The sequence below is a fragment of the Elgaria multicarinata genome, chromosome 6, assembly GCF_023053635.1.
Source record: "Elgaria multicarinata webbii isolate HBS135686 ecotype San Diego chromosome 6, rElgMul1.1.pri, whole genome shotgun sequence".
Taxonomy (NCBI): domain Eukaryota; kingdom Metazoa; phylum Chordata; class Lepidosauria; order Squamata; family Anguidae; genus Elgaria; species Elgaria multicarinata.
In genome coordinates this window covers 120,638,273-120,659,641 of record NC_086176.1, presented here as the reverse complement: position 1 = coordinate 120,659,641, position 21,369 = coordinate 120,638,273, and the positions used below count along the sequence as shown (strand labels likewise).

General features: G+C 57.2%; 1 protein-coding gene across 3 annotated transcripts; it reads left to right on the top strand.

The window, feature by feature from the left end:
* The first annotated feature begins 597 nt into the window (after positions 1-597).
* DNAJB5 (DnaJ heat shock protein family (Hsp40) member B5) lies at positions 598-19,798 on the top strand. 3 transcript variants are annotated; one of them, XM_063128339.1, is made up of 4 exons: positions 598-632; positions 9,983-10,227; positions 13,819-14,420; positions 19,364-19,798. In XM_063128339.1, exons 2-4 carry the CDS (start codon positions 10,017-10,019, stop codon positions 19,595-19,597), a joined length of 1,047 nt encoding a protein of 348 aa, XP_062984409.1. In that variant the 5' UTR covers positions 598-632; positions 9,983-10,016; the 3' UTR covers positions 19,598-19,798. The 3 variants fall into 3 exon arrangements, with proteins under 3 accessions (XP_062984409.1, XP_062984408.1, XP_062984412.1); XM_063128338.1 differs by lacking the exon at positions 598-632 and adding an exon at positions 2,056-2,301; XM_063128342.1 differs by lacking the exon at positions 598-632 and adding an exon at positions 9,763-9,796.
* Positions 19,799-21,369: the final 1,571 nt, after the last annotated feature.

The window sequence follows — 21,369 nt, the reverse complement described above, 5'->3', positions numbered from 1 at the left end:
CTCCCGGGCAGTTCTCCCTGGGGACCGTAGCAGGGCCGAGCTCAGGTCTCGGGGGGGGGGGGGGGAGGCGCAGCTCCTCCTGACAGCTGTCTGTCCGCCCCCCACCCCGCGCCTCCTGCCGCCCACGTGGACCTACCCCGCCCACTGGGGCGTGGCCTCTCACGTTCTCTTCTCCGCCTCCCGTTGGAACGCGCCTCCATTGTGACGTCACGGGGCTTCCAGAAGCCTCCCTCGGGTTTTCCTTTGGAGGGCGCGCGCGGCGGCAGCCAATCGGCGGAGCGCGGCGGCCGGGAACGCGGCAGGGCGGGCCGACCGGTCTCCTGGAAACCAGTGCCAGCGGAGAATGGGAGTGACTGGCTGGCGCCGAGGCCAATAGACGGAGGGGAGGGGAGTGGGCGGGGACGCGTTGGGCAGCTTAGGGGCGGGGCTGGGCGGGGGGCGTGACCGACTGCACCCGCCCCGCTCCTCCCCGCTCTCCAAAGGGAACGGCGCCTGGCCGGATGGACAATGCCCCGAGCCAATAGGGGCGTGGGGGCGGCCCACGAGCGGCCGTTGCTAGGCAGGGGCGGGTTCTCCAGCACGCCAGTTGCCCCGGCTCCGGCAGGCGGGCGGGACGGCCGGGAGAGGCTGCGGTGAGTCCCGAGGGGCTGTCGGCGGCGGGGCTGCGCGGGGCCTCCTCAGGGGAGGCGGGCGGGCGGGCGAGGCAGCGCTGGGCCTCGGGCGGGCGGGCTGGTTTGGCGGGCCCCGCAGCGGGAGGGGCTGCCCCGCTTTCCACGGGGGGAGGGGAGGTGGGGAGGCCAGCGCCCTCCCCTCCCCTCCCTCTCCCCCCCGGCCCCGCGGAGGGGGCGGGGCGGGCTAAGTCTGTTGGGGGAGGGGCAGGAATGCAGCCCCCTCCCCGCTCTGCGAGAATCCCTTCTTTTCAAGCGCCCCCCTCCCCTTGGCATGTAATTATGACCCCCCCTCCCCCGCCCCCCCATTGCCTCTGTGGAGGGGGCTGCAAGTGTCCCCCTCCCCCCGTCTCCCGGAGAGGGCTCCTTCCTTTGGCAAGGCAAGAGTTAACGTCTCCCCTCCCCCCTCCCGGGACAAGCAGGCGTGGGGAACCTCTACGCGGGGGGCCTCATCCGGCCCGCGAAGACTTGGCCCCCTCCCTTCCCTTCCCTTCCCCAGGCCAGGCCCGCCTCCCCCCGGGCAGGGCTTCCCCTCCCCCATGCTCTGGGGTGGGGCTGGGGGCTGGCTGCCCCTCGCTGCCCCCTTGCCGTGGGGAAAGCCGACTTCCATGGGACGGAAGCAGCTCTTCTCCGGAACACTCCTGTGCTGCTGAACCCATTCGCACCCTACATGGGCAGCCCCCGGGTGTATTTCTGCACTGTAGCTCAAATCCCTGGTAGCAGATCGGGGATCTGTCGGGGATGCTTTAGGGTGGACTCCTGCATTGAGCAGGGGGTTGGACTCGATGGCCTTGGAGGCCCCTTCCAACACTGCTATTCTGTGATTCTTTGCCTCCCCCTGATAAAGTGGGGCAGAGCTCCTGGCCCCTTTCCTTGGCTCTTCTATGAGGTGGTGTGAATGGAGGTGGGTAGGAAGGCAGGATTGAAAGAGAGCGCGAAGGCCTATTTATTTATTATTACATTTATATCCACTCCCCCCCCCCCCCCAATAAGGAACCCAAGGCAGCACACATAATCCTTCTCCTCCCCATGTTATCCTCACAACCAGAACCCTGTGAGGTAGGTTGGGCTGAGACTCTGTGACTGGCCCAGAGTCACTCAGTGGCCGAGTGGGGACTAGAACCCAGATCCCCCGCCTCCCAGCCCAACACTTTAGCCACTACACCGCACAGCTCTATGTGTGCCTTGGGGGACACTGGCCAGAGTAGGAAGGGTTAACTGTGGCGCTCACCCCTCCCCTTCTTCCTGCGGTGGGGGGGGAGGAGGAGGAGGAGGAGGAGGAGGTGTGGGGCTGGGGGTGGCAGCTCTTTGTGGGCTGAGCAGGCTTTCTCTCCTGGTACTGGCTGAGTGGGCACGGGGTGGGCATGGCTGCCGCGGATGATTCACCGAGCGAGCGAGTGTAGTCATGACATTTCTCTACGGTGACTCCAGGCTGGCAGCCACTGACTGCCGCGCTTGGACGCTGAAGGGTCTCTGCCTGCGGAGCGCATTCCTGCCTGCCTGCGTGTGCGCTGCCGCTGTCCGTGCCCCCTCTACCTCTGGCTTTACCAAACTTGGGCTTTGAGCGCAGCTCCGAGTGACTCCCTCTGCTTGATATGCCAGCAATTCTGCTCTTCTGGAGCCGCGTGGAGAGGTATGAGTGTTCTCTTCGCCGGGTGAATGAGTGAGTGACTCTGCCACCACTCCGCCCGCTGGGCAGCGATGCTGAAGAAGAAACTTCTGAGGCAAAGCGTTTGCCTGAGGGCCGGGGCTTGGTCTGCCGCCGGATGCTCTTGCGGTGACCGGCTGCACCGCTGCTGCCTCGGGGCACCGTGCGTAACGGTCCTCTTGGCGCCTTGATGAAACGACCCATTGTTCAGGGGGTGGCGCGACAGCTGCCCGGCTGGGGCCCATCCGGTCCCTCAGCCAGCCTGGGTTTCTCTAGAATTTCAGGCTGTTGTGGATTGTTTGGAAGGGGCAGCGCACGGCCGGGTGTCTTTGCGTTTGGCTCGCCCGCAAACCTCATTGGGGTGGCAGGAGGAAGCACACCGGGGGCTTAGGCTGAGCGGCCGGAGGTGGACTGTGAGTGTCAGGGGCGATGGGGGCAGGACCCCTAGACTCTTCCGGTGGCTGCTGAGGATTATTGGGCACCGAGAAGGCAGAGGGGCGGCGTGGAAGGGATTCCTTGGTAGGTGATGGTGACGCTGGGCAGCTCTTGGGGCACCCTAAGCTGCGTGTCCCGTAGCCGAGTGCCTGGTGGCGAGGCCTGAGCCCGTGTCCTCACCTGCACTCGCTTGCTCTTGGAGTCCCCAGGAGTTGACTAGTTGAGTTTCCTGGGTGTGCGGCAGGATGGAGGCGCAGGTGCTACTTAGAGTCAGTAGTAAGTGTGGGGTTGGTGCTTCTGGTTCTGACGTGTGTCGTGAGGATGGGGAATACTAAAGCATGTACATCACAGGTTCCCTTGGCATTCTCTGACATCAGTGGGATCCTCTCCTTTCCAGCAGCGATGGCAGTAGCCTTGAACTCTGTCTGTCTGTCGGTCTTTTGTCCCTTGAAACTCGGTTTCTAGATGGTGGTAGAGGAGGAGGAGGTGTCTGATGTATGGAATACCTCTCTGTTCTTCCCCGCCGCCACTCAGCGTTAGAAATTAGCCATATTCTCCGGTTCATCTCTGCCAGTTCACTGAAGACGTCAAGGTTATTTGACAAATTTGAGGGTTGAGTTATGTATCCATCTGCCCCCCCTCCCCGCCCCAATTCCCTCCGTGTTCTTTCAGGCTGCTCTGTGTGGGGCATCAACTGTTCAGTATCCCCCTCGGAACTCCACAACCAGCTTTACTGAGGCTGAGTTTGTAGGGGGGAGGAAAGGCAGAAGACCCCCAACTCCTGGGTAACTGAGCATAATGACTGGGAGGACCCGTGAGGGCTGCCGCTTTTCAGCCTGAGTGCACAGCAAGAAACCAATTAGAAAAGGAATCCTGGCTGCCGAGTGATTTCATTGAGCATTTTCTGTGTCGGGAAGGTGTGGGGGCTGCGGGAAAGCGCACAAAGGCAAGATTGCTGGGAGGCTGCCGTGTGAACCGCCGGTCCTTGGTTTCCTCAGTTTAGGGATCCTCTCCGCACCCTCCTGAACAGCTGGGCTTCGGAAAGGGGGTCCTCCTTCAGCTGTGGGCGATTCCTCCGGCTCTGAGCCAGGCTGCTCTGGGCTTCTCCCTGCTCTGATCCGGGTACTGCCGCCACCTTTACCCCCGGGGAGGGTTTGCCAGCCCTGGTTGCCGTAGCCAGAAGGTTCAGGCCATCTGAGCAATGTTCAGAATCAAGCTAGAGCCTTTAAAAATCAGTGCCTGGGCTATGAATGTGTTTGTAAAGTTTCGGTAAGTGGCTGCCTTCTCTCTCTCGTCTCTATAAATGCTTGCCATGTTTGGGTGGTGGTCTGTCAGCATCCATCTTTGTCTCCTGAGCCGTGGCTCACACCCGTTGTTGAGGGATGGATTGGAGGTCTGTGATGGAGCAGGCTGGAAGCGTGTGTGTCTGGATGCGTCCCATCACTGCCTTTGCCAGGTGGGCCTCCGGCTGGCCTGCTGACCCGGCCCTGACTGTACCTGCGGGGGGGTCGGGGTGAGGGGGGGTTTGGAAACCAGGTGCGCTCCCGGCTGTGCCGAAGAGAGGACCTGCAAGCGTCATGGGGGGTGTCCTGATGCGAAGGGTTAGGGTTAGGGCTGAGCACCTCCTCCTGTCCTGGACCCTTTCAAAGGCTTCCAGCAGGGACTCCAGTAGCCCTCCTGCTTCATGTGTGGATTCATCCGCAGGAGGGGCTTGATGCCGCCGAGGAATGGAGTGTGACTGTGTGTGTGTGTGCCGGTGTGTGGATTTGGAATGTCAAGCGGGGTGGGTGGGCTGGCTGGCCTCTGGCCCCCGCCTGCTTAGTGCCTCTATGGCTGAGCTAGTGAGCGATTTTTCAGGCGCGCGGCACAGCCTGCGGGGTGCCGATGACACCGTGCAGCTGGTCCCGCGTGCGTGGGAGGGGTTCTCCAGGGACCGAGTCGTGCTTTACCAAACCCCCGTGGGGGGTGCTGCTACGAGAGGATGGTGAACCGGCAGGGTGACCTACAAGGCTTGGCGGCGTTCCCTGCCGTTTGACGTCAGGCAGCCCCCTCCCCCCCCCCACGCCCGGGGAAGGTCTCCCCGCTCTTCTGGAGCATGAGCCGTGGCTGCTGCTTCCTCCACATGCTGTTCTGTTCTCTTCTGAGCAAGGAACTGAGGGGGAAATCAGGATAAGACGGCGGCGCTTTGCACGCTGGTACTACTGAGGCTGGAAGCTGCTCTCCCTTCCTTTCCTTCCTCCCTGCTTCTACTCCTCCCTTTCCATCGCTCTTAAAGCAGCGTGGCAGCCTAAGCAATGTGGGGTTCAGATCAGAGGGAGGGAGGGGGGCAGCCTGCTCCCCTGCCCTCTGGCCCCTGTGGCTGCCCCCCCCAGCCCCATCAGTGTTGGCTCGAGGGCGCTTTGTTGCACTGCACCTGCAAAGAGGGGGCCTTCGGTGCGTTTGTCATGCCACAGGGTGCTGGGTGCGACCCCCGGATCTCCCGCTGCTGCCCTACTCCTAACGGCACCGCTGTTCCCGAGGAAGGCTCAGGGCTGCCTAGGCAGTTGGGCCGGCCCAGTGTGTCCTGCCATGGGAGAGGTGACCAAAGGGAACGCGTCCCCAGGCAGCGGCCCGTTCCAGTGTCCAGGCTTCTTTATTGTTCGCTGGCGTGTTCCAGAGTTGGGGCCTGCCGTCAGGTGGCAGGAGGTGGGCACGCTTGTTTTCTGGAAGCAGCCTGGCTTTTCAGCCCCCCTCCCCTCCCGTGGGCTGCTGTGTGCCCTCCCTCCCTCCTGGGGGTTGGCGGCCCCTGAGTTCTAACAATAGAACTCCCACTGTGCTTGATGCGTGGGGCTGGGCGCCCAGCCAGGGCTCTGCCGGTTCCTGCTGCCCCCACCCGCTGCTGCCGGAGACTTATTTCCAGCTCCTGATTTCACTAATTAACGCTGGGAATTGCCGCTTCTGTGTCAGCAACGCTCCCTCTCGCTCCCCCACCCTTGTTCCGAAGCATGCGAAGACGCCTCTGCAGGAGAGGGCTGTGTGTGACTGCAAGCCGGGGGTGGGGGCTGTGCTGGGTGCCGTGTGTCAGCCTGGGGACGGGGAGAGCGTCCCCCACGGCCGGCTCCAACCAGCTACCCACCTGAGAGGCGGGGTGGTGGTGCTGCTGCTGTCACGTCAGTTTGCAGGGGATGGGTGAGTGGAGTGAACTTGGCCACTGCGGTCAGCCGGCATGCTGGTGCGAGGCAGGGCTGTGCGGGCGTGTGCACGGATCCTGGCAATTAAATGGCCGTGTTCAGAGGAGGGCAACCAGGATGATCAGGGGTCTGGAAACAAAGCCCTATGAAGAGGGATTGAAAGAACTGGGCATGTTTAGCCTGGAGAAGAGAAGACTGAGGGGAGACATGAGAGCACTCTTCAAATACTTGAAAGGTTGTCACACAGAGGAGGGCCAGGATCTCTTCTCGATCCTCCCAGAGTGCAGGACACGGAATAACGGGCTCAAGCTACAGGAAGCCAGATTTCGGCTGGACATCAGGAAAAACTTCCTGACAGTTAGAGCAGTACGACAATGGAATCAGTTACCTAGGGAGGTTGTGGGCTCTCCCACACTAGAGGCCTTCAAGAGGCAGCTGGACAACCATCTGTCAGGGATGCTTTAGGGTGGATCCCTGCATTGAGCAGGGGTTTAGACTTGATGGCCTTAGAGACCCCTTCCAACTCTGCTATTCTATTATTCTCTCGCTCTTATGCAAGAACATCTTGGAGACTGGGCCCTAACTCAACCTTGCCCAGCCTGGCCCTCTCCAGATGTGTTGGAATACAATTCCCATCAGCCCCAAGCCAGCAGAGCTGATGGGAATTATAGGCTGCTGTAATTCACTCCACAGCCCTGCCCCACTCTACAGAGCTCACAACATCTTTTGAAGTGGGCGCTTCAAGCGGGGCAGTCTGAGCATGTGCAGATTGCCTAGTGGGGAACGAGGGGCTGTGGGACTTTCGGGACCTGGTATCAGATCCTTTTTTAAACCACAATTGGACCTGCATCCTTGGTTGCTTATCTGTAAAATGGGGATAACCGTGGCCTACTTTATTGGGCGTCTGAGAGGGCAAACTTTTGCTGAAGGTATCCAGGCCTCTTTCAAATTCGTTGTGCCAGCTTTTATGCCTCTTTCAAAGCCTCAGGAGGAAACATGCCCCGTTTTAAGGTGCCAAATAATCATTTGGTTGGAGGCTGCCTTACGGGAGATCAATATTTGGCCCAGCGGGGAGTTCGGGAGTGCCAGAGGGTGCGGTTGGAAGCCACGTGGTTTTTGGGAATGGGCAGGGCACTGCCGCCACTTGGAAAGCGTGAGGCCCCTCGAGAAACACACAATAAGTTGAGAAATGGCGAAGAACTAAAGAGGAATTTGGTAGAAATGGGCTGCATGTGATCAGAGCGGCAGATAAAATGGGGTGCCCCCGCTTGTTGGAGGTGAAGGGAGAAGGGGGCGGAGAACAGGGCGTTCGCCTCCCTGCTCTTGGTCAGAGGTGACCTTCTGCAGGATTGCTCCGTTCCTGGGGGCCATGTGGATGGACATTGCCAGGCCCTGCCTGCCGTTGTGAGTCCTGCTGAATGCATCTGGTTGGCCATGAAATTCCAGGGTAAACCTGATCAGAATTGCTGAAGGGGGGGGAGGCAAGCGGTGGGTTGACCTTTGTGTTGCCAGCCGTTTCCCCAGTAGCCTCTTTTATCTTTCCTCAAGGTGTGGAAGCAGTTGAGGGGCAGTTTTGATGGGGAATATGGCTTGTGGGGAAATGCTTAAGCCCCCTCTCCTGTTCCCACCACAGACTTCGTCCAGCTGCGTTCTTAGGGTTTTTCTTTCCTCTTTGAAAGGCCAGGAGCTGGCACCTGGGTCTGCTGGGCCAGGTCTGGCTTAGCCCTTGCAGATCGGGGCAGAGAGATGGGCAGTTGCTGACCTGGCATCTTAATTCTGTGGTTGGGGCGTGATCATAGAATCATAGAATAGCAGAGTTGGAAGGGGCCTCCAAGGCCATCGAGTCCAACCCCCTGCTCAAGGCAGGAATCCACCCTAAAGCATCCCTGACAGAGGGTTGTCCAGCTGCCTCTTGAATGACTCCAGTGTGGGAAAGCCCACAACCTCCCTTGGTAACTGGTTCCATTGTCATACTGCTCTAACAGTCAGGACGTTTTTCCTGATGTCCAACTGGAATCTGGCTTCCTTTAACTTGAGCCCGTTATTCCGTGTCCTGCACTCTGGGAGGATCGAGAAGAGATCCTGGCCCTCCTCTTTGGGACAACCTTTTAAGTTATTGCTCTCTTGGTCTCTCTGCAAGAGAGGACAAAGCAGGGGGGGGGTGACTTGAGGTGGGGGCTGGGAGGCGGTTGCGCAGGAGCGCAGACCCTCGATCGCCCTGAGCGCTGCATTCCCTTCCGGAGAAGCTCTCAAGGACCGTGTTCTGGTAGTGGTGGTAGTGGTGGTGGTGGGGCCCAAATAGCAACATCTTCTGCCTTGCAGCTCTTAGCAGTGCAAGCTTTTAGAATGGGAAAGAACTGTGGAAAAGCTGGGAGCCACCCAGTGACCTGTGGTCAGGTGAACAGAGTGTTTGGCTGGATGGGCCCTTGGGCTGACCCAGCAGGGCTCTTCTGATGTTCTTATGAAAGGCCAGCTCAAGAGGCGTGGACCCCCAGGCTTGGGATGCTGCACGCCTGTCTTTTGAGATGCATGGAGATCTGTGAGATCACACCAGCAACATTCGAGTCCTAGAATCATGGAATAGTAGAGTTAGAAGGGGCCTCTAAGGCCATCCAGTCCAACCCCCTGCTCAAGGAAGGAATCCCCCCTAAAGCATCCCTGACAGATGGCTGTCCGGCTGCCTCTTGAAGGCCTCTAGGGTGGGAGAGCCCACAGCCTCCTTGGGCTAGTGGAGGTGGCTACAAGAGGGCCAGAGCTGGTGGTGGTGTAGCCCCCCCACAGATTGTGAAGTAGCCCCTCCCATTCTGAAGTCCAGAAAAGCCGTGAAATTCATACTTTGTGCACGTTTCTGTGCAAGATCTGTTCCAGGGCCGCAGCCAAGAGAGCAGGGATGGACGTGGGCCTGAGACCTCGGAGCCAGAGTGGCTGGCAGCCGGGCTAGAGGGATCGTAGGTTTGACTTGCCCTCCAAATGGGTTGGACTACAACACCCATCACCCCCAACCATTGGTCCTGCTGTCTGGGGCTTATCGGAGCTGTGATCTGGAGGGCGTCAGGATGCCTGTCTCGGCCCGAGCGTGTGTGTGTATTGCGTCCAGCTGGCCTCCCTGCGTCTGTGCCCAGGGACCGAGCGTTTCTCGGTGAATTGCGGACTCCCTTCTCGCTTCAGCTAGGCTGGCGAACACTTTAAAAATAGCCTCCCACCATTGCAAGATGCCTCCGTCTAACAGCTCCGTTCTCTGCCGTCTTTCCGCTGGTACATGGTGGGAACGTGTCCCCACGTGAACTCACCCTGCCGTATTGTTCGAAAAGTTCTTTTAAGGCAATCTGTGAAAAGCACAGAGGGAGAAGAGAAAACTGGAAGGGAGGGAGAGGAGCCCTCCTTGGCTAATTAACCTGCCGTGCGTGATGAAGCCTGTTTTAAAGCCCCCTCGGGCTGCTGGCCTGGTCCCTTGCTGCTGAAGGGGAAGCGCGGAGCGTGGTTAGGCACTCGGAAGGCCTCTCTCTCCTTTTGGCCGGCGTGTTGTTGGAAATGTAGGCAGCGCAGCTGTTTCTCCTCTGTCCGGGGCCAAGTGTGGCCAGCTCCCTCCTCCCCAAGACCCCTTCCTCACACACCTATTTGTGGACAGGGATGTGGCCTCCCTCTCTGGTTACAGCGTCACGTGGTGCCCTCCAAATAACAACACTGCCTGCTCTCACAGGGCGGTCTGCCCCTGTTATTCTTGCCGAGGGAGGGTGGGCGAACCTTCTTAGATTCCCCCCCTCCCCAAACCATTGAAAGACTGAGAGGGTCAGTGGCCCGCAGAGCCGAGGAAGGGCTCCCCACGGCGCCTTGGCTTTTAACGCTCGTTTCGTCTTTACCTCTTGGTAGCCCAGGTGGGTGTTGTGCTAGCCAGCTGCAGTGTGAACTGAGGGTGACCGAAGTGTGTGTGTGTGTGTGAGAGAGAGAGAGAGCGAGAGAGAGAGAGCGTTAAGGCAAGATCATGGCCTTCAAAAATCTTCCTTGGCTTCCTGAGCAGAACCATCCTGACCTCTATCTCTGGTCTCTTTCTCCCCTTCCAGGAATAAAGAGTCGGTGGCCGGGACCGTCTCCACCATGGGGAAGGATTACTACAAGGCCTTGGGGATCCAGTCAGGAGCCAACGAAGATGAGATCAAGAAGGCCTACCGGAAAATGGCCTTGAAGTATCATCCCGACAAGAACAAGGATCCCAATGCAGAGGAGAAGTTCAAGGAAATTGCAGAGGCCTACGATGTCCTGAGCGACCCAAAGAAACGGGCAGTTTACGACCAATATGGGGAGGAAGGTAAGGGAAGGGCTGGGGGTATGGGCCATCCAATCCATGGGGTTGCCCCGCCCGCTAGCCGCGCGCACGCATTGTGTCAGGGTTCTCTCCCCCCCCCCCGCCCCCAAATCTGGCTCTTGGCTCACAGTCCCATCCTGTGGAGTTCCTCCACCACCACCACCCACTGCAGCAAAACCAGCTAGGTGAGAAGAAAAGCACCCTTTGGGTTTGTGCGTGGAGAGCTGCACCCAGGCTGGTTTCCCAGAGAAATGGGCATCCGTCACAGCACTGATTGCAAGGGCTCCGTCCTTCCTGGGCTGGCCCGGGTGGAAAGGCGTTTGCAGGGTGATCCGTGGGTGAAAACATCTTCCCTGTGGCCCAAGAGAGGCTTGGCTTTGTGACTCCTGCTTCCTTTTCAGTACATGCTGCCCTGGCGGGTGGGGGAGCCTTTCCCAATTTTAGTCATAGCTCCTTGTTTCATAAGCAATCCCAGGCTGTTTGGCAGAGAGCGTGGCAGGTTCTGCAACCCTTCTCTCTCTCTCTCTCTCTCTCTCTCTTTTTGGCTTTGGAGGAGGAAGGGAGCTGGGAATAGCATCAGCCAGACCAATCCAGGACTTGCTGAGCAGAAGTTCTGGGATAAACATCTTCTGGCAAAGTTGCCAACCCAACAGTGGCCCAGAAAACGCAGGGGGTCCTTGGGGGCAGATTGAGTGAGGGTTGTGGATGCGTTTGCTTTGCGTGCGTTTTGCCTCGAAAATGTGTACGGCTTCAAAGGATTTGGAGCGGCGGCGGCGGCTGCAGACGACACTTGGCAGGGAGGGCAAGGGCTTGCAGGGTGGCATTCAGGCCAGATGCTTGACTGCAGGAAGCCCTTTGCGGGCTCCCCCCCCCCCCCGCCCCTCTCCCCTCCAGCTTCTGATCTTTCGGAAAGCACACCGTGTGCCCTTCCATCCTTGTCGCTACAATCTGAAGGAAATGAAGCATCGGTGTTTTTTTAGATGCGTGGTGAGGGAGCACAGGCCCTGGGGGCAAGTGAAGGTGGGCTACTCCTTGGGGGAAGATTTGTGGTACTGGGAGGGGGGGAGCAGCAGCTGGCTCCCTGAGGACAATCAGATGTGCTGCGCTGCTTGCGCTCCTATGAGTGGGGCCATCTAATTTTGTCACAGTTGTGACTGACAAGACGTAATGACTGCAATTTCAGCTAAAAGCTGCAATCCTGGGGAAATAAGTGAGGTTCTTGAGGCAGGGGTGGGGGTGGGTGGGGGCGGGGAACACGGTCTAACAAGCCCATTTAAACACTTCCTCTTTGGGGTTCAGCTGGGGAGAAACGGGAGAGCGTAATGGCATTCATTTGGGAGAGGAGAGAGCTCTGGTCGGTGGGGGAAGGGGAGTTCTTTTGCCCACGTTGCTCGTTAATCGGAGACGGTTAAGGTTGGCAGAAGCTCTGCCAGCTTCGTGGGCGTAGCGCCCGGGGGAGGCGCCAGCTCCTCCCGTTGTCCCCCGGGAGGCCAAAGACTCCTCTGAACCACCTTTTTGTCCTCCTGGCGGGCAGAGCTGGAGCTGTCGAAGATGCCAGACTCGAGCTTTTGGTTATTAAAAGCTTCGCAGCTGCTAAATGGGGACCCAGAAATTGCTTGCCCAGCTCTGCCCGTCTTTGCAGCCTCTTGAGAGCACTCTTCCGCCTTGAGCTTAGGTTCCTGGGCTTATAGAACCATAGAATAGCAGAGTTGGAAGGGGCCTACAAGGCCATCGAGTCCAACCCCCTGCTCAAGGCAGGAATCCATCCTAAAGCATCCCTGACAGATGCTTGTCCAGCTGCCTCTTGAAGGCCTCTAGTGTGGGAGAGCCCAAAACCTCCCTAGGTAACTGGTTCCATTGTCGTACTGCTCTAACAGTCAGGAAGTTTTTCCTGATGTCCAGCCGGAATCCAGCTTCCTTTAACTTGAGCCCGTTATTCCGTGTCCTGCACTCTGGGAGGATCGAGAAGAGATCCTGGCCCTCTTCTGTGTGACAACCTTTCAAGTATTTGAAGAGCGCTGTCATGTCTCCCCTCAGCCTTCTCTTCTCCAGGCAAAACATGCCCAGTTCCTTCAGTCTCTCTTCATAGGGCTTTGTTTCCAGACCCCTGATCATCCTGGTTGCCCTCCTCTGAACATGCTCCAGCTTGTCTCCGTCCTTCTTGAATTGTGGAGCTTCTACCCCTCTGTCCTCCTCTGGTTGCTCCTTCTACCGTTCGCTCTCCTTGTGGGCAGGAAGCTTGTGCATCCTCCCCCTTCCACATCCCATGTGCCTCCCCCCCTCTGATCTCTACTTTTGCAGCAACTTATGGGTGACTTCTTCCTCGTCTTGAAGCATGTTGGCCAGCAGGTAGATAATAATAATGAATAATAATACATTTATTTCTTACCCACCTCTCCATTTTGATCAAGGCGGGGAACAGCAATAAATGATAAAATACATAAAACTGAATTAAAACATAATATACATTGTTAAAAACATCCTAAAACATTCTAAAAACATCTTAAAATTCCACTGGACAGGCCTGCCGGAAAAGATCAGTCTTTATAGCTTTCTTGAATGCTAGTAGACTGTTAAGTTGACGAGTCTCCTCCGGCAGGCCATTCCACAGTCTGGGAGCAGCAGATGGAAGGCAGTGCTCCCTCCCCCTCACCGCCCGCCCCTGAATCTAGAACTTCGGATAAGTCCGGGGTCAAATGAGCTGGAATGGCTGACTTTATGGGTCCCAAAGTTCCCCTACTCAGTTCTGGTTCTGCTGCTCTGGCGTTTTCCTCCACGGCTGATTTTTCATTTTTCATTGTGACATTTTCAAGGAAAGTATTACCTTGGAGCTGAATATCCATCTGGATTTTCCAAGGGTGATCTGAGGAGGACCTTGGATGCTTGCTGATAGCTTCTCATGGGTCCTGAGTTTCAGTGCCTCTTCAGGAATCCGGTCAAACGCAAAGCTTTCCTGCAGAGTCGTTTGTCACGGAGTTTAATCGACAGCAAAAGCGTTGCAAATGTTTTAGAAGTAATAAGGGATTCCTTGCTTAGATCCGTGCAGGGGGTTGTGGGAGGGGGGCTTCGATCCATGCAACACACCCCTATTTATATTGCTTTCCTCACAGTAGTAAGTGAGCCGAAACTTCTGGTTGCAGGACCCTGCCTCCCCTCCCCTTTTGCACATTCCCATGCGTGCTTACTCAGAAGTAAGCTTCATTGCGTTCAGCAGGGCTTTGTCTCTGACTGGGGCAGCACGTTGGAGGATGTTTCTTGCAACACACAACTCTCTCTCTGTGTGTGTGTGTGTGTCTGGGGTTGGCAACACCATCCTTGAGCTTCTGTCTTTGGGCTGAAGCAGATCCCGTTAGGAAAGCCGTAAGCTGTGCTTGGGTCTTGTCCTCTTCCTGGTTCTCCGCTCCAGCCCAAAATCTTGCGGGTGGGGAAGGCCTGAAGGCCTGCATATTGTGTGGTGGTGGTGGTTGTAGCAGAGTATTGCTCAGCTGCAAGGCGGGCTGTGGAATGCTAGTCTTCGCTGTATGCCAGGCCTCTGTTTCGGGCTTCCTCCATGCTCACGTGACTGATGGTTCTGCCTTCTTGGTTCTGCTTTAGGGCTCAAGACCGGTGGCGGCTCCTCCGGCACCTCAGGGAACACGTTCCACTACACCTTCCATGGGGACCCCCACGCCACCTTTGCCTCCTTCTTTGGGGGCTCCAACCCGTTCGACATCTTCTTCAGCAGCGGCCGCTCCCGCGTCTTCAACGGCTTTGACCACGACGATATGGACGTGGACGAGGACAGCGACGACCCCTTCAGTGCCTTCGGTCGGTTTGGCTTCAATGGCATCAACGGTGTTCACCGGCGGCACCCGGAGCCCATCCACATGCGCCGGAAGGTGCAGGACCCGCCGGTGGTCCATGAGCTCAAGGTCTCCTTGGAGGAAATCTACCACGGGGCGACCAAGCGGATGAAGATCACCCGCCGGCGGCTGAACCCGGACGGGAGATCAATGCGGACGGAGGATAAGATCCTTAACATTGTCATCAAGCGCGGGTGGAAAGAGGGCACCAAGATCACCTTCCCCAAGGAGGGAGATGCCACGCCGGACAACATCCCGGCTGACATCGTCTTCATCCTGAAGGACAAGCCCCACGGGCACTTCCGGCGAGACGGGACGAACGTCATCTACACGGCCATGATCAGTCTTAAAGAGGTAGGCCCCGTGGGCCCCAGCGGGGGTTATCTCTGTCTCACGGTGCAGCCTTCCCCAACCCGGTGCCATCCAAATGTGTGGGACTGCATAGAGCTTCGGCTATGGGGCAATATATCAATGTAACAAATAACATAAATAAATAAACTCCCACAAGCCTCAGCCTGCGGATTGTGGGAGTTGTAGCTTCATGCATCCGGAGGGCTCCAGGTTGGGAAAGGATGTGCTATTGGGGATGCTGGTTAGGTTAGATCACAGGCAGAGGTGTGATGGGAAGGTGGGGGCAGAGGCTGGCAGCAACTCCAATGGCTTTACCTAGCCATTTGCTGCCAGTGTGCACCCCATCTCTCTTCCCCACTGAAAGAACTGGGCATGTTTAGCCTAGAGAAGAGAAGATGGAGGGGAGACATGAGAGCACTCTTCAAATAATTAAAAGGTTGTCACACAGAGGAGGGCCAGGATCTCTTCTCAATCCTCCCAGAGTGCAGGACACGGAATAACGGGCTCAAGTTAAAGGAAGCCAGATTCCGGCTGGACATCAGGAAAAACTTCCTGACTGTTAGAGCAGTGCGACGGTGGAATCAGTTCCCTAGGGAGGTGGTGGGCTCTCCCACACTCGAGGCCTTCAAGAGGCAGCTGGACAACCACCTGTCAGGGATGCTTTAGGGTGGATTCCTGCACCGAGCAGGGGGTTGGACTCGATGGCCTTGTAGGCCCCTTCCAACTCTTGCCCACCTAGCGAGGAGCCTGCTAGGTGGGCAAGAGGCATGTCGGTGGGCAAAGCCCAGGAGAAGCGAGCGAGGAGCAAATGTCGTGGGAGGAGGGCTTGTGCCAGCTGGGCCAGGGTGTGTGTGGGGGCTGTTGCCAGAGGTCGGCTCCTTTCCCCCAAATCAGGAACTAGAAGGTCTCGGTTACATTTTGAGTGCTCCTTGGCTCTCGAGCCCCTGCGAGGTCGTGGTACGTGGGGGAAAGTGATAAGAGGGCTTGTGTAGCACTTTCCCAGAGAGCAGGCCTTTGTCTCTCCAAAGGAAACAAGGAAAATAAACGTTTTGTCACCAAAGCACAGCGAGCTGCCTTAGTTCTTGGGAGCAGCCTCCCAGACCCACGGGAGTCATCAGAGCATCTCCCAGGCCACCAACACCCAGCTGAAGACGGTCTGCACAGACCAAGGAACACAGCGCAGGCGGCCCGTTTCTGCTTACACAAGGTGCTTTATGTACCTAACATAAGCATATATTAAAGAAGCTGCTGTGTGTGGCAGTCTGTGGCAGTAGGGTTGGCCCGTGGCCCTTTCACAGGGACGTACAGACATGCAACTGGTTTAACTGGCCTTGTGGGATTCTTGGGAGGCTGCACGCCCTCACTTCTGTAGCCTGCAGCCATCAGGAGCAGAATGATTGGCCCCAGGCTTTCCAGGGGATGGACGGACGCCGTTCTAGTCAATGGAATTTCATGGCAAAGCCTGAGATCCCATCCCTGTCATCTCACTGGCCCCTGAAAAGGGGTGGGGGCAGAGGAATCCCCTCTACATACGCTAGGACACGGCACAAAGCCTCAGGCTCAAGGCCCGAATCTGCCCCCTCTTGGGTTCCTTAGATACCCCCCCCCCCCAAGACCCTTCGGTGGTTTTCCTGCCTTTGTGCCATTTTTCCTAAAAGGTTGAAATGCCTCTTAGTTCCTGGCTGTAAGGACTTTAAGCTATGATATGCTTTAAGCCAAAACATGCTGGCCTCTACTGCTTCCGGCCCCCACCCAGCACTGGAATGCCGCCCCCAGAACTTTTCCGAAGTGGAATTCCACCCTCCGGCCGAGAGAGGTTTGACTCACCTGGCCTGGAACAAGGAAGGGAGCGTTCCGAGGAAGGCCTGCTCTTTCTCCAGCTCTTCCCGCCCCCCCCCCCCCCCAAATTCAGCTGCAGTGTTCCCGGTGGGCTTGTGTGAGGCTCCTGTACCAGCATCTCCAGTTAAAAACGTCTTGGGCATCACAGCTGGGTCTCAAGGTCAGGGTGAAGGTGTGGGCGTTTAGGGCGTCTCGTCGCACCTTCCGTTTCAGCCTCCCTCCCTGTTATCCCATTTTGGGATCTTCAGCTGACTTGCCTGCTAATGTTTTCCACTTGGGGGAGGGGAGCAGATGGGGGCCGTGTCAGTATCCTCTTCCATCTCTCTTCTCTGTGCTCATTGGCTGTCGACATCCCACAGTGGGGACCCCCTCCCCCCTTGCATTTCCCCCAGAGTCACGTGAGCCAGAAGCGCATTTATCTGTTTTTGAAAGCAGAAAGAAGAGGGCCCTTGAGCCGTTGTCGCTCCCACACTAAAATGCGGACATCCTGGGTTGGTGTTGGGCACTAGTCACCAGGTGTGTGACTGTGGGATGCGCAGCCCTGGCCCCCCAAAGCTGTTGCCTCATGCCCTGCTTGTGGGCTTGCCATTGGGGGCATCTGGTTGGCCACCGTAGCAGCACAGCGCTGGACTAGATGGGGCCTTTGGTCTGATTCGGCTTCTGGGCTCTTCTTATGTTCATAGAATTGTATAATCATAGAACAACAGAGTTGGAAGGGGCCTACAAGGCCATCGAGTCCAACCCCCTGATCAGTGCAGGAATCCAGCCTAAAGCAGCCCTGACAGATGGTTGTCCAGCTGCCTCTTGAAGGCCTCCAGTGTGGGAGAGGCCACAACCTCCCTGGGTAACTGGTTCCATGGTTGTACTGCTCTAACAGTCAAGACGTTTTTCCTGATGTCCAGCTGGAATCTGGCTTCCTTTAACTTGAGCCCGTTATTCCGTGTCCTGCACTCTGGGAGGATCGAGAAGAGATCCTGGCCCTCCTCTGTGTGACAACCTTTTAAGTATTTGAAGAGAGCTCTCATGTCTCCCCTCCATCTTCTCTTCTCCAGGCTAAACATGCCCAGTTCTTTCAGTCTCAACGTTCTTCAGTTGATGCCAGCTGTAGCATAAGGAGACCTAAATCAAGCACGGCAAAGCCATCTTCGTATCTCTGTCCCCCAGCCTTGCCCCACTTCTGAATTGCTCATGCATCCTTGTCAACAAAATAAGGTGCCTGCAGTTCAAGGAGTTATTGGTGACTTGAGCAAGTGAGCCTGGCCACACGCTGCAGCCAGTCCAAAGTTGCAAGGGTGGAGGTGGGGTTAAGCACATAAGAACATCAGAAGAGCCCTGAGGCTGGATCAGACCGAGGGTCCGTCTAGTTCAGCACTCTGTTCACACAGTGGCCAACCAGCCGTCAGCCAGAGACCAGCAAAGCAGGACATGGTGCAACAGCACCCTCCCACCCATGTTCCCCAGCAACTAGTGCACACAGGCCTACTGCCTCAAATACGGCAGTATTCCTTCCCAGTGCATAAACCAGCAGTCAGTGTTATTCTCAGCATGAGCCCAGCCTCCAAAAGAGAAAGGTGTGTTACGGGGTGCAAGAGTGCACAACTTCCTGTCTTCAGTTGTCTGATGTACCTGAGGAACAGTCTTCCCCCCCCCCCCCACCTTATTTGTCAAGATGGAGAGAAAAAACTGTTTGTGATCCCAGCAGACTGGGACACAGCTGAACCCGCCATGAGAGATCCTTCATCAGTATCTCTACCTCTGTGCCAAGCTAGTAAGGGGTTTTCTGCTCCCCGGAGGCAATGCCGTGATTTCGCACCACCTGAGAACTGAGAAGCAGCTTCTTGTTTCCCACCCGAGTTCACTTGTTGGCATTGCAGGCTGTCATCCTGCTTGCCTTTCCGTTCCTTGCTGTCCATGCTGGTTCCTCCTCTGCTTCTGAAGCTGAAGGGTCACCCGGGGACACAGCAGCCATTTGTCCCTCCGTGCTGCGTTGCTCGGCCACCTTCGGTGCAGAGAGCAGAAGGAGTGGATGGATCTCCTGACTTGGCTCTTGACCCTCTTCTCTCAAATCCTTTTGTAGCTGGGGCTAAAGGTGTATGGCCGGAGGGGGGGGGGCGGATTCTGCTGTTGCAGATGCCCTCCTCTAAGTGGAGCCACGTTTGCTTTCCCCAAATAGAGGCCGCCCTGCCTCTGGCCCTGTTCCCCTTTGCGGCAGGGTGTTGAGGGAACTTCTCCACCGCCCCCAGTGAGGATGGTGCACACATGCTCATGAAGAAGCATTTCCCTTTATCCGCCCTGAAGTTCCCATTCATGAACTTCATGGGACGACCCCACCGGGGTTCTATCTATTGCTATTGTCTCCCTATCCACTTTCTCCACCCCGGGCAAAATTTTGTACACCTCTAACATCTCTCCCCTTACTCGTCTAGCTTAGGGTGACACCAAAATCTCAGGCAGCCATTTGCCTTTCCAGAGCACCCACCTGTAAAACGGGAGGGGGTTGGAGCCTCCTCTTCCTCCTCCACCCGTGTCGAGGTTTTGGTAGAACTCCTGTCAACTCACTTTGTGCCGTGGGTAAATACAGCCCAGCGCTCTGCTACTGTCCGTTCGCGGCCCTGCTGAAGCTGGCCTGAGGAGACACCCGAAAGCTTTGCCTTCCTGGCTCTTTGCATGAGTAAAGGCCAAAGCCCCTCTTGGGCTTCTGGCTATGCACGCAACAGCTGGCCCATGTCCTCCACGTCCAGTCCCCTCACTGGAGATTGGGTTATAAAAGCCGGTCTAAATTTAGCCTGGGGCTGTCTTGCCTGGACTTGGCTGCAAGGTCTGTGAGGAGGGGGGGTGTTGGTGTGGATGGTTTATTTTATTGACAGCATTTATGGGCTGCCTTTCATTTATGAAATCACAGCGTGGAGTTGTATAGTGTCTCCCCCAAGAGGCTTGGGCAGAGTGCTTCCGCCCCGTTCCCCTTCATGGGGATTTGGGGAGCAAGGGACCTCTGTCACAGAATAGACCTGTTCTGGAAGCCGCCGCCGCCGCCGTGTTCCTCTCCTGTTCACCGTTCCCTGAGCCTGCCAGCCTAAACCGTCCCCCCCTCCCCTTCTGTCTTCCAGGCCTTGTGCGGCTGCACCGTCAACATTCCCACCGTCGACGGGCGCGTCATCCCTCTGCCGTGCAATGACATCATCAAACCGGGCACCGTGAAGAGACTGCGCGGGGAGGGTCTGCCTTTCCCCAAGGTGCCCACCCAGCGCGGAGACTTGATTGTAGAGTTCAAAGTCCGCTTCCCGGACAGAATAGCCCCGCAGACCCGGCAGATCCTCAAGCAGCACCTGCCCTGCTCCTAGAGGCCCTGAGGCAGGCAGGTGGGCGGGCGGGCGGGCGGCCTCCCGCCGGCCGGCTTGCCCTCCAAGCAGCAATACTTCACACGCCTGTGCTGGGGTGCACTTGGCCTGCACAATGCACGGGGGCTCAGCCAGGCCCCTCGCCACAAACCACACCCTCCTTTTCCAAGAGACGGCCCGGCCCGGCCCGGCCTGTGCGCTCTCCCTCTCCTTCTCCTGGCCGCTTGGCTCGCTGCAAGTGGTTCCCTTTTAGGTCTGGCATCCCTGCTTTTGTGTGAGCCTCAAGCCCTCCGCCACGTGTTGAGGGGTTCTACTGTGCAGAGTCTGGCTGGGGAAGAACTGTCTCCGCTGCGCCGAGGAGCGCAAGGGATGCGACCCGGGTGTAAATAGGACTTGGACAGCTCTCCTGTTTCCTCCAGGTGGACCGACCTTTTTGGACGGCTCTTCGCTCTGGCTGCTGCTGGGGCAATGGTGTCAAAAAGCCCACCCCATCCCACACGGCAGGAGCAGAGCCGGTCCAGTCCGGGACCCACAGTATCCAGGCCCCACCCTGTGCTGTGTCTGTCTGCGTTGGATGAAGAAGGCTTCTTCTGTCCCTTGCTCCACCACCCCCGTAGCTGTTGAGAACACAGACTTCTTGGGGTCAGGCCAGGCTGCTCTCCTGGGGGGGGCGACGCTTTGGGTTGGTGAGCCAAAGCCCTCTTTCGTCAGACGGAGCAGGGAACTCGCTGCATTTGAGGTCACTTGCTCGGCCAGTTTGTACTGATGGTTCCTGTTTTAGCTCTTAATAGAAACCTCATAAGGATTGGTCTCGTCTTCTCCATTTTGGGCTTTCCAGTGTGGTTCATCCTTACTCTTTGGGTGGGGGAAATAATAAGTTGTCTCCTTGCAGCGTGTGAGAGCACTAGCCGAGTTGTGGGTGTTGTGGGTCAGCGCAGAGGCCAGGAGGGAAGTCTGTTAGGGCTGTGTGTGGGGGGGTGTGCGTGCATCTTTTTCAGGGAGAGCAGGAAGGGCTTTAGCTAGGCTGGGGAGGAGGGACGTGGGATCCGCTTGGGGGGGTGCGGTGTTTAAATTAAGGCTGCATTTGAAAAACAAACAAACAACTTTTCAGAGGGCAATTTTTAAAGAAACCTTTCTTGCCACCTGCAGGGACAACTTTGGGCAGTGAAGGTGTTGCCGGGCCTGACTTCAGGTTCCGGCGCTGCTTTGCAAGAGCACCCCCACCCTCCCGCCCCAATTAAAACCTGGTGCCAAAACGACCCTCCGTGGAAATCTAGGCTTCCCGCTTTTGTTTGGGATAAAACCTTTGTTCTGACTCGGAACGGGGAAGCTGCCTTTGGGTGCCTCTTGGTCTGCTACTGGCGGCTCCGCTCCCCTGAAGGGTCCCTGCTTCAGCTGGGTTTTGGAGCTGACGTTAAGCTGCCTCGCGATGGGACGGGGAGGTGTCCAAGCGCACAGAGCACTGCCGCTTCCTGTATAGCTGTACAGAATCTGACACGTCAGTCTTTTTAATGTGCAATTTTTTGGAGAAAACTAAAACTGTTACGCAGTGTTGAACTCATCAGCCAGTTTGAATGGTTAAGACAATGCCTTTCTGCCCCCTCCAATGTGTGTGTGTTTTTTTTAAAACGAAAAAGACGTAGGCGGGTGACGCTGGGGCAAAAGCGCGCGAGGAGGGTGGAGTTGGCTGCGCCTTTGGGGCTTTTCTCCGTTTCAGGGAGACCCCGAGTGGTTTTATAGCGGTTTTTTTTTGTATTTCTTCTTTTGTAATGTCC

Excerpts from the sequence above, each read along its gene's own strand:
- DNAJB5 (XM_063128338.1), top strand. The coding sequence starts at position 2,264 with ATGCCAGCAATTCTGCTCTTCTGGAGCCGCGTGGAGAG. Across the intron at positions 10,228-13,818 it reads CGACCAATATGGGGAGGAAG|GGCTCAAGACCGGTGGCGGC; the intron begins GTAAGGGAAGGG and ends GTTCTGCTTTAG. Across the intron at positions 14,421-19,363 it reads CCATGATCAGTCTTAAAGAG|GCCTTGTGCGGCTGCACCGT; the intron begins GTAGGCCCCGTG and ends TCTGTCTTCCAG.